The sequence below is a fragment of the Salvelinus fontinalis genome, chromosome 4 (assembly GCF_029448725.1).
Source record: "Salvelinus fontinalis isolate EN_2023a chromosome 4, ASM2944872v1, whole genome shotgun sequence".
Classification (NCBI taxonomy): Eukaryota; Metazoa; Chordata; class Actinopteri; order Salmoniformes; family Salmonidae; genus Salvelinus; species Salvelinus fontinalis.
The window spans coordinates 65696938-65715760 of NC_074668.1; the positions used below are offsets into that span (position 1 = coordinate 65696938).

Consider the following 18823-nt stretch of genomic DNA (forward strand, 5'->3'; position numbering starts at 1 on the left):
TAGCAATTTTGGACAACTAGTAACTAACAGATTACATTAAGAAAGTAATCTACCCAACCGTGGGCGGAGGCCACATACTGTAGCTCTTCTGGTACGATACACAGTACTGCTATTGTAAGAAACAGGTTATACTTTTCTTTTCATGTACCACAATTGTCCAACTCCTCTAGGCCTATACTTTGACTCTATATTTGAACTGCCATTGTATTCTCTTGGAGCACAGCACTCCGGTGAAATAAAGTATTCTGCTCAATTGAATCTAGCTGGACATAAGATATTGATTCTTGTCATCCAGGTACAGTATCAATCATAATTTAGATTTTTGTAATACAGCTTTCCATCAATCACATAGAAAAGCACATGACAAATCCTGAAGTTTGCATAGATCTTTATTTTTCGTAGAATCTATCAATTAAATAAAAATGACAAATTTAACAAGAGCAAAAAAAAATATTTAAATTACAAGAACATTACACTGCACCATATATATATATATATATAGTACAAAAATAGGCCTTATTTTATAGTTATGTTCCATCTAAGGTAGTCATTCTTTTACATTATTCATAGGTCACTGTTTCTGTAAGGTACTATATGTAGCCCCAGGTCAAAGACTTCATAAGGAGAGGTGTGGAGAGGTGGACAGAGCTGGATGGGCCATATGTCCAGAGCTCTGTTTAACCCCCATGAGTGTGTTTCCTTCTGTAGTTAAAACACACACACACACACACACACACACACACACACACCCTCATTCAGCCCTTTAGTGTATGGGGATGGGATACATTCTCAATCTGCTCCCTCCACATCCAACGCTGTATCTCAGCATACAGAATGTCTCTGCTCCACCACTGTCACCAAGCAGGGGGTGGAGAGGGAAAGGTCTCTCTGCATTAAAAAGCAGGAATAACAAAGATATTAAAAAAGACATATTCATCTGATTTATGAATCAATGCATATAGAAAACCTCAGATTACATCATCTCCCCAACTCAGGCTCAGCAATCTGGAGCAGAACTGTACTGAACACAACTCTAAATTGCCCCGTCTTTGGTAATGCCAGAATCTCTGCTGCAGCTACACCGTAGTATTGAGGCTGCACTGCAAGGGGCGCAACCTCCTTCCCAGCAGCTGTCTTTTTCCTTAGACAAACTGTTATAATGCAATATAGATTTCCCCATTCAGAAGTGACCAATTTAGAGGAAACAATGTAAAGGGGGGGGGGGGGGGGGGACATTAAAATGATTGCTATATGATTGCTCAACTATAATTCTGGTAGGAAGAAAAGTCTCTTAGGATTTATCATTTACTTCATTTTAAGGGAACACATTATCATCAACGACAGCACCTTACATCAGCCAGGGCTAAACGGCACACTATTCCAGCGTTGTAGTAATTACATATTTTGCTCAAAGTTGGCCGTCATTACTTTGCACTCAGAGGATAGCAACTCCCCAATCTGTGTATGGAAGACTGTCTTCCTCAGCAATGTTTTTAATTACATAAGATTTAAAGCACAGGAATCACCCCCACCCCCCATTAAAAAACAATCCTGAAAACTATATATTCAGAGGGCATAAATCAGGATATATTAAATTACATTTCAATTGTGCCAAGACAGAGTAGGGGAGGAGAGAGAAAAAACGAGAGAGACTGCAGCCCTACAGCCCTAGCACTGTAGATAAAGACATTTCAGTCTTTTATTACTGTAGAAGTGTAAATCAGTGTAAGGAAAACTCCTACAGTTCAAAAGAAATATCCTTCTCTGAAAAGCTTTCACCTTTGACCTATATAATCCTTCATCATTGCTATGGAACACATATACTCTGCTGCCGTTGCTGTGTGATCTGAGTGAGAGGACGGGATGAGCAGCTGCATCAATCTTTTATGCACGTTGTCACTATGACAACCCCTCAGTGAAGCCCCCTATTATCTGCTCGAAAATGAAAAATAACTTCAACATAAAAATAGGAAAAAAAAGATGGATGGATCCAATATTTGTCCAATGGATGAATTAATGAGGTACAGATTGTAGAAGGAAGATATGCAGCCAAAAATTCACTTAAGTTTTTCAATAAAGATACAGTATGAGTAGAAAAAAAGTCCTTTGGAACACATCTGAGCTGTAGTGTCGTTCAGGATATAATTCATTGGCAAGTACATGAAACAGATTATCTCTAGTTTGCATCGACATCCCTGATGACGACTGGAGGGCGAGTGGAGAGAAGCTGTGATAAGTCTCAATGACAGATAAAAGATGTTAAAAGAAGTTTGCTTATTATAGCCAACCTCAGTTCTTTAACATAGGCAGTTCTTTAAAGAACAGCAGACAGGGAAACTACATAGGCCAACCAGTATCATAACTCAGCCTACAAACACAACCACATCCTTAGTATTCTTAAATGTGGTCATTCCTTCCTTTTGCTCAACTGGACACCTGCTCACACACTTGGCAGGCACACACTCAGACACACATATACCTTACTGAAACGAGGTAGGGTGTGTGTAAGACCAACATAGTGCTAAGTGTGTGTGATGAACAGCATTAAAAAGAGCAGCAGAGTCGGGAGAGTGGAGTGCTCCGTCTGGTAATCACGGCCAGACTTTGTTATTCTCTCTCTCTCCTCTGCAGTGCGTAAAACCCTTCTCTCTATCACACACTCCTCTCACTACCTGTATAGCTGCTCAGAGAAGCCCACAGGAACCCTTGTGTTAAAAAAGTCACTTCTACAGTACTGAGCCCCATCCACAATACATCTCACAACCACTTTCACCCTCAGTAGCTGAGCAATTATAAGACTTAAGTGGAAAGCCAATTTAATTATTCATAGGTACTTTTTTCTTGGGAATGGGATTTCAAATCATAGAGGCAGTATTATTTTGGTCTAAATTCTGAGGCCCAGTAAAGTGTGGAGGCGTAGCTGGGTGAACTGCTGACCTATCTTTGGGGATCTGGCAACGAGCAAGCACTCGGTCCGAACACCCCCCCCCCGCCGGAGAACAGAGAGGGGCGGAGGTCAGGGGACTTTATATAACCCTCAGAATCACATGAATTCAGCATTCCTAAACCGCTCGGAATAAGCAGAACGCCTTCTGAATTCCATGCTGGGGGTAGAGTGAGTGTTGCTAGTCTCATGACTCATAGCCTTGTATCCAGCCAGAGCTGAGAGATACAGTCTCATACTGCAGCATGGACACACTCAGTAGCTCTGGGAGAGCCTGGGGCTGATTCACCAAAACACTGGGACTATGAGGACTCAAGCTGTGGCTTCTCAGAATCTGACACTACCCTGATCTCGCTGTCTACTCAGCACGCACACAGCTGTGTACCCCCAATTTACAATCTCATCCGGCTACTGCACTGGAACTGGAAAAAAATAAAAAGAGAGCAAACAATAATGGTTTGTTTATTGTGACAGGGAAACCCTGGAGCTGTCCGGGAAATGGGCTGTGTTCAGAAAACACTCTGTCTGGTGGTGATTGAGGGCGAAAGGGCACAGAGAGACAGTTTAATAGAAAAGCACCCGAGTGTGAAGCGAGCGCCGAACACGCCATCCTTGTTTCCGCGTGACTCCAGCCTCCCATCAGGTCACCCACCACAGAGTGGAACACTAAACCTGGGGGATGAAACCCGATGAAAGGAAGAACGAGGGAGCGAAACAGGGAAAGAGAAACCAGAGGAGAGGACCATGAGGACAGGGAGCCCAGAATTAGACGAGTCAGTGATTGGGGGGGGGCTGTAGAAAGCAGGAATACGAAGACAGGAAGGGGTTAAAGAGCACTTTGTGTTTTGATAAAGGCAGTCTTCTCATTGTGTACGTCAAACTCATCGTTGTCAGAGTCAGTGTTTACCCCTTCGTCGCCCCACACTGTAGGGATACCGCGGTACGACACCATTCTACTGCTCCCCCCCAGGCCGAAGCCCCCCCTCAGGCCTGAGCCGGCCTCCTCCAGTGAGGGCAGTTTGGCCAAGACTCCAGATCTCAGCTGCAGCAGAACGAACACCCCAGCGAAGGTGGCCATGATGATCATGCAGCTGAGCACGGCGATGGTGACGGGCAGGCGGGAGCTGAGCTCTGGGCGCGGACCGGCATTGCCCTGGCCTACCATGAAGTTGCCAGGGGACTCCCTCTGGATCTGGTTGAGGTGCAGGCAGGTGCTGGACACAGGGTCCAGGTGGCTGTGAGGGGGGCAGGAGAGGCAGGCACTGGGGCTGAGGCCGCTGCAGGTCAGGCAGGATGGTTGGCAGGGCAGGCAGGAGGGGACCGAGGCTGGATCCACAGAGTTCCCCATGGTGTAATTGAGGAGCTGGGAGCCTGCGGTGTAGCCGGCTGGACAGTCCCTCACACAGCCCTGCTGGAAGAGGTAGTAGCCACCATTGCACTCTGCATACAGGGAGACAAGAGGAGAAACAGAGACACGTTTTAGTACTGCTGGTGTCCAAATTCTTCATTTAACATGGTTAGTGCACAATCACCGCTAATAAATTGATTTAATTCACACAAACCTTCAAATATGTGAACTGTATTTGAATAGTCTGCCATGACAATCATGCAGCACATTACGCATCGCCTCATTCTGGGGCATTAAAATCATGAGTCTGTGAAAGTTCCCTCAACTTAAGCTGCATAATGTTCATGTAGCCTCTGCTAGAATGAACAGTTTCCTGCCGCAAACCGTTTGGAGTGTGAGAATGTACAGATTGTGTGCTGAGACAAATGCAGCATGTGTAAATCCCTCATCAATCTGAGGAGAAATGCACTGTAGCATATCTATGCCCTGAGCCGTGCTTTGACAACCCAGTTGGAAATAATAATATTGCAGATATATGGACTTTCTAATAAGCTCTGAAGCATTTATCTGTACTAAGTCTGCACATCCATGTGAACAGTTTGGCAGTGGCATTAGTGTGTTATCACCACAGTAGTTTCTGTAGCAGCACCCTGTAACTCCTTATCTCCCCCAATGATTTGGAAAGCTAATCTCACACACACAGCTCACACACACAGCCCCCCCCCCCCCCCCCCCCCCAGCAGCCCATTCCACCCCAGCCTACATGGTCAGACAGACCATTACCCCAATCTAATTACTTGGTTCATAATGAGTTGTGATTCTCTCCCTGTTGAAAGAGTTGAAGTGGGTGGGAGAGAGAGGAAGGATCAAATGAAAGGGGACAGCAGGAAAAGAGGAGGACAGAGGAAGGAAGAGAGAGGAAGAGGGTGGGAGTAGTGATGGAGTGTTGAGGGAGAAGGGGTTGATGACAGAGGACAGAGGGAGGAGGGAGCAGTAGGGACGAAATTCCAATACAAATGATACAGTATGTCTACAGGGCTGGTCTGGCTGCACTAATAAGAGTTGTCATCTGCTAACTGGCTGAATGTGTTAAACACAGCCAGGCCCTGTCCTGGCCGTTCTGCTGCTCTAGATGAGACCCAAAATTCCCGCCCTCCTCCTATACCCCTACAAAACTAGAATAGTCCCATTAATTAAGTATTTTCCAGACGTTGAAGTGACGTTCATTTTAGGTTCTGAATGAAAGGTGAAAATACATATTTTCCGGATGTTTAAAATACGTATTTTCCGGATGTTGAAATCAGGTAAATTTCAGTTCTGAATGAAAGTAGAAAATACGTAATTTATAGTCAGCCGTCTGTTTGGAGCAAACGAAGGTCGGTCCAGACCAAACCTTTAAATTTTGGTCTTTTTTTTTACCCCGTTTTTCACCCCAATTTCGTGTTATCCAATTGGTAGTTTTGGTCGTCTTGTCTCATTGCTGCAACTCTCGTACGGACTCGGGAGAGGCAAAATTCGAGAGCCGTGCGTCCTGCGAAACACATCCCAACCAAGCCACACTGCTTGACATAATGCCCACTTAACTCGGAAGCTAGCCGCACCAATGTGTCGGAGGAAACACTGTGCACCTGGCGACCGTGTCAGCGTGCACTACGCTCGGTCTGCCACAGGAGTCACTAGTGCGCGACAAGGACATCCCTGCAGGCCAAATCCTCCCTAACCCGGACGATGCTGGGCAAATTGTGCGCCGCACCATGGGCCTCCCGGTTGCGGCCGGCTGCGACAGAGCCTGGACTCAAATCCAGAATCTCTAGTGGCACAGCTAGCATGGCGATGCAGTGCCTTAGACCACTGCGCCACTCGGGAGTCCCAGACCAAACCTAATCTGAGCCAAACATAGACGTCTATAATTGGTTCAGATTTGGTCTGGACCTGACCAAAAATCTACATCCGTGGGCGTGGAAACAAAAAGACTGGTCCGGACAGGACCAAAAAAAAGACACCCAATTGATGTCGGCGTCAGTCAGTGCTGACTGGGGTGTAGCCTACAGTGTCAGCCTGCAATGGAATTTTATGAATGCCCATCCATTTGGTAGGCCTACTGTTTGTAAAACAGGCAGTTGCATTTGCTTCATTAGTCCTGATTCCCATGATTAAGTTACCCTGTGACTAAGCTACCCAACTTTATCAGGAGTTATCCTGGGCCTATTTGCAATGAGAATCAATGTGTTTACACGGCAGCAAATGCAGAAGTATCTTCTTTTTTACTATGATCAGCTCGTCAAAAATGTACCGATACAAACTTCAAACCAATGTAACCCACTGGTTGTCCATTACATAATGTAATTTTTTACCTGTCCTACTTTTTTAGGATTGTTTTGGGGCAGAATGATGTGTTATGTGTTGTTGGAGGTGCGTCTTGGTCAGTTTAGCTCGGAAAATGCCGTCCTCGCCAACCTGCCTCCATGTTTACTCAATATCTCAGTAGATGTCACTGAGGACGAGCTAATCAACAAACTCAACCATCCAGAGTTCATGCTTCAACAACCTACATCTATGCCATTACGCCGCTCACTATCTGATACAGTATACCAACAAGAGAGTTAAATTGTGATACCCAGGGGATCCTGCAGGGGTCAGACTGTTCCCGTCTCTCCCAGTCTTATTCTAGGGCAGTGGTCTCCAACCTCTAGCATGAACGCTACCTTAAAATGTAACATGTCACAAGCTACTTTTTCCCCAGATCCTTAGTGAACAATATTTGTGCTTTCTGTCAATATACCCGGGTAATATAATGGTTAAGAAACAGTATTTGGCATGACAGGCCTCATACAATGTGTATTTTCACAAATTCAGATCTCTGTTTAATTGTATTTTTTACTCTCAATATAACAATTATTCATAAAGAAACAACGAAGATGGAGTCCATGTCAATGCTTAAACCACATCAGAAGACCATTTTTGAGGTCTGTAGAACATGTCATGGCAGAGTTTGCAAAGCAATGGCCACCCAATTGATACAAATAATCATGACATAGCCTAGTTCTGTGAGGTTAAATGTTTGTTCACATTTAATTGAAAAGGTTTATGGGGAAAGTCCTTCTGTCTATCCACAAGACGCCGGTTATCATTAGACAAACGCGTCCACCAAACAGGCAATATTGCGAGAATTTAATTGCCAGATATTGTGTTACGTTTGGCTTTTTAGTCAACAGTGGCAAACCAGGGGTGGGATAATGTCAATGTGTCTTTGATTGGATAGTAACCGGTAGCCTTATGTTCATGACAATTTCTGATTCTACCGGTAGCTCGCAATCTATCTTTTGGAGACAAGCCACACACTTTTGATAGAAGAGCCAGTGTTTCATCTCTCCGGTCTTACCTGTACAATGTGCAGTGTAAATGTACCTGTTCATTAAATGGTTAGGTTTAGGGTAGGGGTAGGTAACTGAAGCCGGCAGAGCCACAGTGGGGCAGACTTTTGATCCATTAGACCATGATGGATTTAATTAGGTGCATTTGTGCTGTGCAGGAACAAGCCTGGGCACACCATAGCTCTACGAGACCCTAGTGGCCTAACCCTAGGTACAGAATCTACATTCTCTTACAGTAACCAATGGTAACCAACAGTAACATTCTTACCAATGCAGATCTGCTGTAGGTCAAAAGTCTTACAGCTGCCGTTACTGGACTGAGAGAGGTCCTTGGCTGTGGAGCTGGGAGAGTCTGAGCCTGTACCATACAGCACCAGGGTGAACTGAGTCAGAGTGCCTAGACAGAGGGAGGGAGAGAGCGAACTTTACACATAAGCAACAACAGCACAGATCTCCAAGCCACCGTCTACGCCAGCAAGGCTTTGGCACTCTTCAGGGTGGGTTCTGTAATTGCAGCTTCTATCCTGCTCATTTTATATTCTTGGATTTCCTGGATGGAATGACAGGAAAAGATTCCTAGAAGTAAAGCATTAAATATATAAGCATATATTCTGGTGTTTCTCTATAGACCCGTTAGTTCAGAACAACACTTCCCGGGAGAGCCATTTATATGAGGGGCCCTTTGAGATGGTCCAACTTCCTATATCACAGAGGGGGCAGGGGGGGGCTGAGAGATCTACAGCCAGAGGGAGGGAGGGAGGGAGGGAGGGAGGGAGGGAGGGAGGGAGGGAAGGAAAGAAGAGTGAGAGAAAAAATGAAAGAGCAACAGAGAGAAAATTACAAATAAATATTGTCTGACAGTAGTGTGGCCTGGATGGGTCTTAGGTCATAGTTATTCTGGGTCAGACTGGGTCAGCCTGGGCCAGACAGCAGGGCCCTCCACTCTCCTGCTTGATTTACTCTCCCTGGTTTAATGAAGCTGATTTAGAGGTGGGTGTGTGGAGCTAGAAAGAGACTGCCTGACAGCTTGTATAAAAGGGATCAAAATGAAAGCTCTCCAGGCACAGACACTGCTGCCCCTCGCATAAAACACTCCCTGTTAGCGGTCTGGAAGCATCTCACACACACAAAATCATCAACACATGAATGACGTACATGCACAGACGCACACTACGAAAAACACAAATCCATTAACACATAAATCAAGCACATACTGCACATGCACACACTCTCTCTCACGCAGTACATCAATGAATCAAACATATATGATGCACAGATAAATGCAAACACAAGCACACATCCCGTCACACACACATTCTTTCAGTGACACTGCTAGTCAGACATGGTTGCACTAACATAAACCCTGTCACTCTCTTTTTCTCTCTCTTAGCTCCCAGACAATGTTCCAGACATAACAATAGCATATGTTAAGGTATTAAACGAGAGGTGTCTTACCATAGTCACTGGCCCCTGCCACGTTTACCATCTCCAGGGTCCACTCCCCCCGGGGGTCCTCATCCCAGGAGTGTGTGGTCATGAAAGCCCAGTCATTAAAGCCCTCTGACGAGTAGTCATGCGGCCTGCAGAGGGGAGAGACAGGAGGTATGTAATACAAGGTGTGTGTGTGTGTATGTGTGTGTGTGTGTGTGTGTGTACGTACATACGTACCTGGGAGCGAGCAGTGTGGAGCGGGTACCCTGTGGGCTGGTCAGGTAGATGCCCAGGTTGCCCCTGCGGTTGTAGGAGAGGGTGAGCTGGGCCTGGGCATGTTCTAGGGAGCTCACATGGTTGGCTGTCCCAACACAGCCCTCCACTGTCTTGGTGATCAGCAGGTGGCTCCCAATGTTCCTGACACAGATAAACATATATATGGACCAAATACATACATTTGCACAAAGACGGCTTAGTTATTGAAGATGAAAATTGGCTTGGAGTGGCTTGTGTTTTCATGTTGCTGGCTTCTGGTGTCAGTGAGAAAGATGCCTCATCTGGGAGCGAGCATGTGACAGCAATTCTGTGTGCGCGACGATAATGGTTCTCTGAGTGATGCTGCATGAGGGTGTGACTGTTGCTCTGGACTAGTGTGTGAGAGAGAGACTAGTGTGTGTGAGAGAGACTAGTGTGTGAGAGAGAGACTAGTGTGTGAGAGAGAGCCTGCTGAGGGCACAGGGTTTGCGGCCTTGAAACAGGATTAGCAGCTCAGATCCTGCAGCAGCCCGGTCCTCTACAGGAGAAGAGTACCAGGCTCCCTCGTCTCCCCCCAATCCGCTTAGCAGCTTACACACATCCACTACAACTGAACCCAGAGGAGGAGGAGAGGAGGGCTGTGGGGGGAAAGGAGGGCATGAGGCTTTAGAAAAGCTGTGGCACCCAGCTGATAGAAAATACGGGCCGTAATCAGTGAACTGGGTGTAAAAACACACCGCTTCCTCCTAATTAAATCCCTTAAAATGTTAGAAACCTCTTGTACTGTACAATGCACACTGCACAAACACCATGTCACTAACATCTTTAACACAGGATCCAGTGGTAGGCTGTGATCTGGGGACCAGTACAGAGAGAATACAACAGGGCTGGGATCCTGTCAGCTACTGTATGTAGCAGAGGCAGGGTTAAAGACAGGAGAGAGTGGGAGAGAAAGAGCGATATTGAGAAAGTGTGAGAGGAAAACAGAGAGAGAGGAAGAGATAGAGGGATAGAGAATGAGAGAGGGATAGAGAGAGAGCAAGACCAAAGGAGCAGAAAGATGGAGTGGAAGAGGTGAAAGAGTAAAAGATCGACAGAGGTCTAGAGACAGCCAGGGAAGCGTGGAGAACATAGAAGCAGAGAGAGAGAGAGGCAGAGCGAGAGAGAGAGAGAGAGAGAGAGACAGAGAGAGAGAGGCAGAGAGAGAGGCAGAGAGAAGAGAGGGGCAGAGAGAGAGAGGGGCAGAGAGAGAGAGAGGGGCAGAGAGCGAGAGGCAGAGAGAGAGAGGCAGAGAGAGAGAGGCAGAGAGAGAGAGGCAGAGAGAAAGAGGCAGAGAGAGAGGTAGAGAGAGAGGCAGAGCGAGAGAGAGGCAGAGCGAGAGAGAGAGAGGCAAAGAGGGAGAGGCAAAGAGAGCGAGAGAGAGGCAGAGAGAGAGGCAGAGAGAGAGAGAGAGAGAGAGAGGCAGCGAGAGAGAGAGGCAGAGAGAGAGAGAGAGAGGCAGAGAGAGGTAGAGAGAGAGCGAGAGGCAGAGAGAGAGCGAGAGGCAGAGAGAGAGCGAGAGGCAGAGAGAGAGAGCGAGAGAGAGAGGCAGAGAGAGAGAGAGAGGCAAAGAGAGAGAGAGAGAGAGGCAAAGAGAGAGAGAGGCAAAGAGAGAGAGAGGCAGAGAGAGAGAGAGAGAGAGAAGGGGCAGAGAGAGAGAGAAATGGCAGAGAGAGAGAGACAGAGAGACTCATCTGACAGTGATTATTTCCCTTAAACATGCTCCCCCAGGCTCAGAAGATCATCACCCTACCACACACACAAGAAGCCAGCAGAGCATATCAATGGGCCTCCGGTGCCATGATCAGAATAGAAACATGACGTGCAGTCACACTGAGGTATGACAGCTTGGTCCCACATGAGCACCTCTCACACCTACGGCCCATCACAAACCAGCCCACATCACCTCCACAGCCGACCCCCCCCCAGATGTGAAACACACACACAATCTGAAGCATCCTATTCTAATAAGGATCACATAGGTTTATTATATGTTAATCACCTGGTAGGTTAACTGTACTATACCCAAAACCAATGTAATCCCTATGAAGCTAGTACTGATACTCCTGCCAGCCAAACAGTGAGTGGTATTACAGGTTGAGTTGGTAGAGCTGTTGTGTGTGTGTGAGAGTGTGAGTGTGTGAGAGAGAGAGAGAGAGAGAGAGAGAGAGAGTGTGTGTGTGCGTGCAGCTCACCTGGGCTCTGCCACCATGGACAGCACACATTTTTTCTGGGGCCCAACGTTGGTCCAGTTCTCAGCCAGCGCCACGATCGCACTGGCATCAAGCAGACCATACCCATATGAGTGGCTCACTGAGAGAGAGAGAGAGAGAGAGATCGATCGAGAGAGAGAGAGAAAAAAGAAAGATCGATATCAGACTGCTGAAAGGCTACTTCATCACGATTCTAGTTCCAACTCAATAAGGGCCTCTTCACTATTAGATTATTGCATGTAACCTGCTGTGTGCCCAGTAAAACCTCTCCCTGAACTTTTGAGCCATTGCTTTCTGTAATTGCTTAATGTAGGCAACTTTAAATCAATTGATGTAAATACAATATAGATCAGTCTCCATTGTGCAACTGGCAGGGCACGGGAATGATGATGGTCAGCCTCGCTGTACCTTTTCGGCCGACCCCATTGGTATTCCAGTCGTTGGTGAGGAGGTGGGCGGGATGAGAGGTCCTCACGACCAAGTGCTGCATGTCCCTCCATGTCAGGTTTTTACTGCACACACACACACACACACACACACACACACACACACACACACCAACCATACCTTTCATCAATATAGAAGATACCAGATCTGAAATATCCTTAACATGATTATGAAGACAGTACAACAAGCAACAACATATCCTACTGTACCACAATACATAGCGACTGATTGCAAAGGAAATGGCATTAGGTGCCCAAGAAGAGTTGAACATCAGGCTTAATGTTACCACATTGAAAAGATAAAGAGCAGGGATCCCTCTGTCAGTCTCATCTCTGCTCTCCCACACTCTCCTCTGTTCTCCGTATAAAACCCTGTGTTACTGCAGTTCCACCCAGCAGAGCAACAGTAAAAGCCTCCAGTAAAACAGAGTCAAATAGTGTACAGTACCCCAGCGACACAGAGTTTAAACCTCATCAGCTCTCTTTTACTTAAAGGTCAGCTTTGACTGAAGGGAAAGTCAAAGCCCTGCAGTACAGTCAGACACTTTTAAATGGACAGGGAACTACAGAGGTTTTTAACGGGTCACACGTGCCCTGTTCCCCAACCAGACTACAGTACTGAGCTGATGACACATTCATAGCAGAATGATAGGAGATAACTGACTAATCTATTCTGATCCACAATGCATTATTACAAGACAGTTTCCTTCTCCCAAGAGTTAGTCGTACTTCTGAGACATCTGTGTGTGTGTGTGCGCTCAGACGGCAAATATTTGTGAACAGACAAAATGCACAAAGGAGGGAGAGAAACAGAGAGAGAAAGATCAGGGAGAGAAAAATGGGAACAAGAAAGGGGGCAAACAGAGACAACCAAAAGAAGAGACAGAGACACAGAAAGAGACAGGTGGTAAGAGTCACTCACTTGGCTTCCAGTGCGAGGGCGATGATCCCAGCAGCCAGTGGAGCCGAGGCGGAGGTGCCTGTGTGGGTGTCAGTACACTTCTGTCTGAGGTCCGTTGTCACCTGACAGGAAGAGAGTTTCATAGTCAGATATGGTGCTCAGATGAATGCCCATACCGGGCCGAAATGTTTACACCTAATATATGGGCAAATAAATAACTTTTTATTGAAGCAAGTTATACACTATAAAAGTCAGATATTCTACTCAGCCACATCTACTTTGATAGATGTTTATGTATCAACACATGGTTAACATGATTAATCATGAATGTGGAAACACACCAATTCATTAATCATGTGTGCACAGCATGCCTCATGGCAAGAGGTTGGGATGAACATCCATTATACAGTATTGTACTGTAATGTGTGTGTGTGTGCGTGTGTGCGTGCGTGTGTGCGTGCGTGCGTGCGTGCGCGTGTGTGAGAGAGAGAGAGACCGGTCTGTGGAAGGGCGAGACATGGAGATGGGATTTTAATGTTTTACAGTTCTTCATTCAAATGGGCCTCAGAGGGCGGGTGGGAAAGAGTGTGAGTTTATGAAGAGAGAGAAAAGAACGAAAGCGGGAAAGAGAGAGTGTCACTGCTCAATGTGAGAAGACTGCAGGCTATGGCTGTCTGAGGCAGGCCAGTGAGAACTCATTCCTCCAGAGTGAACATACAAAACCTGCCTTGAAGCACCAAACAGTTTAGTAAGCATCTGGCTTACAGGAGCACTAAAACCAATTGGAAAACTGACAAAGAAGTGCAACAGAAATAAGAAAGAAGTGCAACAGGATACAGGCTAACTAGGACATCCAGAAACGCTCAAACCTCTAGAGTACAACTAGAGAGTCTGGACTAGTGCTTTGGCTCTGGATTCAACCATCTGAGATACTCTATGGATCCCAGGAGCCAAGTCAACCTGGTTCTATACATCACCCTGGCTATACATCAAAAGTTTCTATCCATCCATTCTTACTTCTCACTGAAGCACACATCATTCCCCTGACTAATATGCTGTAAAATAGACTTCCTCCTCTTCAAAGCTCAGTGGAAGCTGTGTGATCTCCCATTGCAGTTAGCAACATAATACCACTGAGGCCCTGGAACCACAGAGCACAAGACTCTCACAGGACAGGAGCCCCGACTCACACACTCCTCCACCCTGCATGCACACCGTCACTCAGTTTAATGTTTTCTGACATGCCTATTCTCAGACTGTACAGACGAATACTTCCCGTTCTCTCCATGACGCTCACACTGGGAGTGAATGAGAGTGTGTGTTCAGTATGTTTATTAATCAAAATCTGTGTTTCCCCCTCCGTTTGCCACTAAGTGTGTATGTGTGTGTGTGTGAGCACGTGTCTACTGAACTCACTATCTGTTTCTCGTTGAGGTTGCCAGAGCTGTAGGTTGTGGCGAGGGTGGAGGAACAGGCCTCGCTGTACCAGGGCACATTGCCGTTCTGGGTGGAGCTGCTGATGGACAGGGTGTAGATGCTGTTGGTGTAGCCGTCACAGTTACAGCTGTCCTTCTCACGCCCGCCGTTCCCTGACGCCCACACAAAGATGGAGCCCAGGCCTCCACGACCCTAGAGGAGGGAGAGACAAAACAGAGTCAATAACAAACCTAGACAACCACAAGGCTTCTAGACAGGCCTTTCTGACGTACATGACCACATGCATGTGTATCTTGGTGTGGCACAGCTTATGAAAGAGGGGAACACGGTGTCATTCAATCTAAATTAGATTCCCATTGATACTACAGTACAACTCTTTACAGGGTCCATCTCTGAAAGGCCTGCCTCAGCTCATCCATACATCACAAGACCATGTGATCACTCAGACGCTTTGAATCCAAAGAGCTTTAATGTACCACGGCCACAATACAACAGGGACAAACCCGGAGCAATACATTATCTGTGCTATTCAGCATTCACAGTGAATAAATATCAAAGTCCCACAGAATGCTCCATTGTGCAGCCTCTCCACATTGACCGTCACACGCAACCATCATGAACAGTGTAAACAACAGACTGGAGCTACTGATGATGCCATGGCTCCCTATAGAATAGTATGTGTTTACATGCCATATACTTTTTATTTGACAGGCCTGTAATAAAAAGGGAGACAGACAGAGCACCAGTAACGGCCCTCAGATGCGGTTACCCCATAAGATCTGATGTTTCTTTGTCTGAATGGCCCGTTGGCCCTGGCTCTGTGGCTCGGCTCAATGCTTTATGACTGGCTCTCTCACACCCTCTTACCCTTAGAGCTGGGATTAGATGGATGCAGGCTCCCATGTGTACACTACAGAGAGCCTGGCATATGGACCCTATACGTCTGCAGTCTTGATGCTTACTGTTCCCTCCACTCAGTCATGCACTGTACACACCTGCCACACTCCCTGGACTCCCACACATACAAAGACTATACACACCCTCTCATGACTTATTGCTTAACTATAGTATGGCCTGAAAGCGTTGGTAATCACATTTTTGTTTGGTGGAGACTGTATACAGTAAGAAGCCCATTAAAGACACAGCCTTCAGCAAATCAGCTACTGTTTCATATTGACACTAAAAACCAGGACCATTCACCATCCTGCTCTTTAAATAGCTATCAAAATGCCTAAAAGCAATAGTCTCTCTCACACACACACACACACACACACACACACACACACACACACACACACACACACACACACACACACAGAGTGGTAATGTCTCAGGGTTGGCAGTATGCCAATGCTCTGCCCGGATGCCCATGCGAGACGAAGGAGCTGTAGCTAAGACTTCGGTCTCTCTGAATCCTGCCACACTAACGTTAAAGCCCCATGAACTATTTACATCTGTTTGCATTTCACATGCAGAAGAAAATCTGCACCTGAGTTCAATGGCTTTTTATTGAGATATTCTCATAACACAAATATCTTCCCACTCAGATTCTGAAATCACTTCTACAATTGTGGAAATTATTGTGTAAAGTGCACTTTTGGTGGTTATGAATGTACAATATTTTCGGTGCTTTGTATTGAGGATTATTTTTCCTATCTTATTTTTTCAGGACATTTTTTTTTTTTTATCCTTACTGGAAGCCTGATACTTCCACTGCGACCAAATCAAATTTCCCCATTCATAATCGTCAGGGTCAAAATGTGTGCTTGCGTTGTTCAAGCCACCTTTGTCCTTCAAAATGGTTGAATAGTTTACTACATAATTACTGCCTGTGTGTAGAGGAAGTCACACACAAACTATTGATTTTTATGGGGCACATAGAAATGGTGGAACGGGGCACACATCTGAGGCCCAAAACACACAGATATTTACACACACCTCGGTCACTCCGCGCAGAAAGGCCTCCTTGGCGAGCTTGGCGGGCCCATCCACCGTCTTCCCATCATCCTCGGGGCCCCAGCTGGCACTGTAGATGTGGATGTGCTGTGGGTTCAGACTGAGAGACTGGGCCTCCACCACGTCGGTCACCTCGCCGTCCAGCATACGCACTCCTTCACACACGTCAACACATACACATTTGTACACATTTGATCTGATAATCATCTACTCCTTTTCTTTGAAGAGAAATGCAGGTGAGGTTAAACTCAAATACCAAAGCCACTGGTAGGAAATGTTCCACAGAAGAAAAAAAAACAGTCAGCAGCAGAGTTTGTGATAAATAAGCTTTAGATCTGAAGAAGCTCTGATACTGAAGGTTCGTTTACAGGTGATAAATGAGAACATTCTGTTTCCTTCCCCAGAAAACAGATGCAGTTTGAATCCGGGTGGACATTGCGTTGCACAAATCCCCTCTGCAGAAGAGGGACACTTGAATTGGGATATGCCAGCACTTTTTGTATATTAAAGTCATCGATTCTGAATTTAATTTAGAATGTTTTCTAGCGCCAGCCTCCAGGGCACTTTTCAGAGCCTCCTCATCCTCTTTCTCTCCGCACCCCCATCCCAGCCCAGCAGACAGAAAGCTGAGAAATCGAAAGCAGACATCTTCAAAACAAACACGTTGGCTGCTTTGATGCATGGAGGGTCAAGTTACTCCATACTGCTCTCATACCGGTTAAAGTAAACAAACAAAGTTCATCCCTTTGAAGTTCTCCAAAGGCATCCAGCTGCGAGGGCACTGACTCAGGGTTCCCATAGAGCTCAGAACGAAACAAGCAAATAGTTTTATAGGGAGGAGATAGCCCATTATCTGGGGAGCGCTGCGCCCATCTCTGCTACCCCTTACCTCCACCAACACACAGGGATTCTTCTATAGGTGGGATGAAGCCAATACAGCTTTCTAAATCTTAAGGTCAAAGCTTGAGCTTACAGTTTGTGCTCTGGAATAGTGGTAGGATTTCTGGTGGGATGACAAAGACCTGCCTTTCATTTGTAGTCACTGCCATAGAGTGATAGGAAATTAGATTAATCTCTCCCTGTATGCGTGTGTGCGCACACGCACATACACATACACACACACACACACTTTACTATACTTGTGAGTACCAGAAATCTCACAAGAATAATAAACCAATACAATTCAGAGAAGTGAGGACATTTTGCTTGTCCTCACTTGTAAAAAAGGTATTTTAGGTTTAGGGGTTAGGTTTAGAATTAGGGTTAGCGGTTATGTTTAGGGTTAGGGGTAAAATAAGATTTTGAATGGGAATCAATTGTCGGTCCCCAAAAAGTCCTCACATGTATAGTAAGACATAGTTGTGTGTCTGTAGGTGTGTATGGTATGAGAGCTGGTAGAGTGGCAGTGCAATAGGCCCTCTACAGTATTGCCTTTCTAGAATTCAAATATTTCTTTCTAGAAGTGGGTACTACTCACTTATTAACAGGCAGCTGCCGGACTGGGCCAAGCCTGCGGGTTGGTCACGCACGCACGCACCCACACAAACACACATGCACACACGGCCTGCTGTTCCTCTGCTTCACTCTCCTTTACGCCCGACAGGGCAACCTTGCTGCAGTCTTGGAAGGACTGTGGTTGGTCAGAAAGTTTCTGTCCTCTGAGTGGGGAAGGTGAGCAGAAGCTGCTGCTCATTAACCATCTCATTAACACTCAGGTTCCAAGGCAGACTGTTTAATCACTGCCCAGTGTGGAGTCTACCTTAATAAAGGAAGTAGTCGTGCTGAAGAGGCTGAATGCAGGAGGCACACACTGTTAAAACTTCTGCAGACTTCATTTTTCAACTAACCGAATAAGACTTGTATGTGTTTTCATGTTTTTTTGTTGTTTTTTAAATTTATTTTTCTCCCCTTTTCTCCCCAATTTTCGTGGTATCCAATCGCTAGTAATTACTATCTTGTTTCATCGCTACAACTCCCGTACGGGCTCGGGAGAGACGAAGGTCGAAAGCCACGCGTCCTCCGAAGCACAACCCAACCAAGCCGCACTGCTTCTTAACACAGCGCGCCTCCAACCCGGAAGCCAGCCGCACCAATGTGTCGGAGGAAACACCGTGCACCTGGCCCCCTTGGTTAGCGCACACTGCGCCCGGCCCGCCACAGGAGTCGCTGGAGCGCGATGAGACAAGGATATCCCTACCGGCCAAACCCTCCCTACCCCGGACGACGCTATGCCAATTGTGCGTCACCCCACGGACCTCCCGGTCACGGCCGGCTGCGACAGAGCCTGGGCGCGAACCCAGAGACTCTGGTGGCGCAGCTAGCACTGCGATGCAGTGCCCTAGACCACTGCGCCACCCGGGAGGCCCTGTGTTCATGGTTTAAATGAGACAGTACTACTCCTGACAGTAGAAAAGCGGCGGCAGGCAGATATTGGATGTGACCAATAAGGACTAAAACTATGCGTTGGATTTAGCCGGGC

At 46.5% G+C, this 18823-nt stretch overlaps 1 protein-coding gene across 2 annotated transcripts in view; it reads right to left on the reverse strand.

Moving 5' to 3' along the window:
• Nucleotides 1-371: 371 nt before the first annotated feature.
• The window catches only part of furina (furin (paired basic amino acid cleaving enzyme) a), a 97865-nt gene continuing 79413 nt past the window's right edge, over nt 372-18823 (reverse strand). For both annotated transcript variants that reach the window (XM_055921003.1, XM_055921002.1), the window contains exons 8-16: nt 16327-16499; nt 14368-14580; nt 12973-13073; nt 12013-12116; nt 11587-11704; nt 9335-9514; nt 9122-9246; nt 7935-8063; nt 372-4384 (exon numbers count right to left, since the gene is read on the reverse strand). In XM_055921003.1, the coding sequence (XP_055776978.1) occupies nt 3771-4384; nt 7935-8063; nt 9122-9246; nt 9335-9514; nt 11587-11704; nt 12013-12116; nt 12973-13073; nt 14368-14580; nt 16327-16499 (1757 nt within the window). In that variant the 3' untranslated portion in view covers nt 372-3770. The remainder of the gene's footprint in view (nt 4385-7934; nt 8064-9121; nt 9247-9334; nt 9515-11586; nt 11705-12012; nt 12117-12972; nt 13074-14367; nt 14581-16326; nt 16500-18823) is intronic.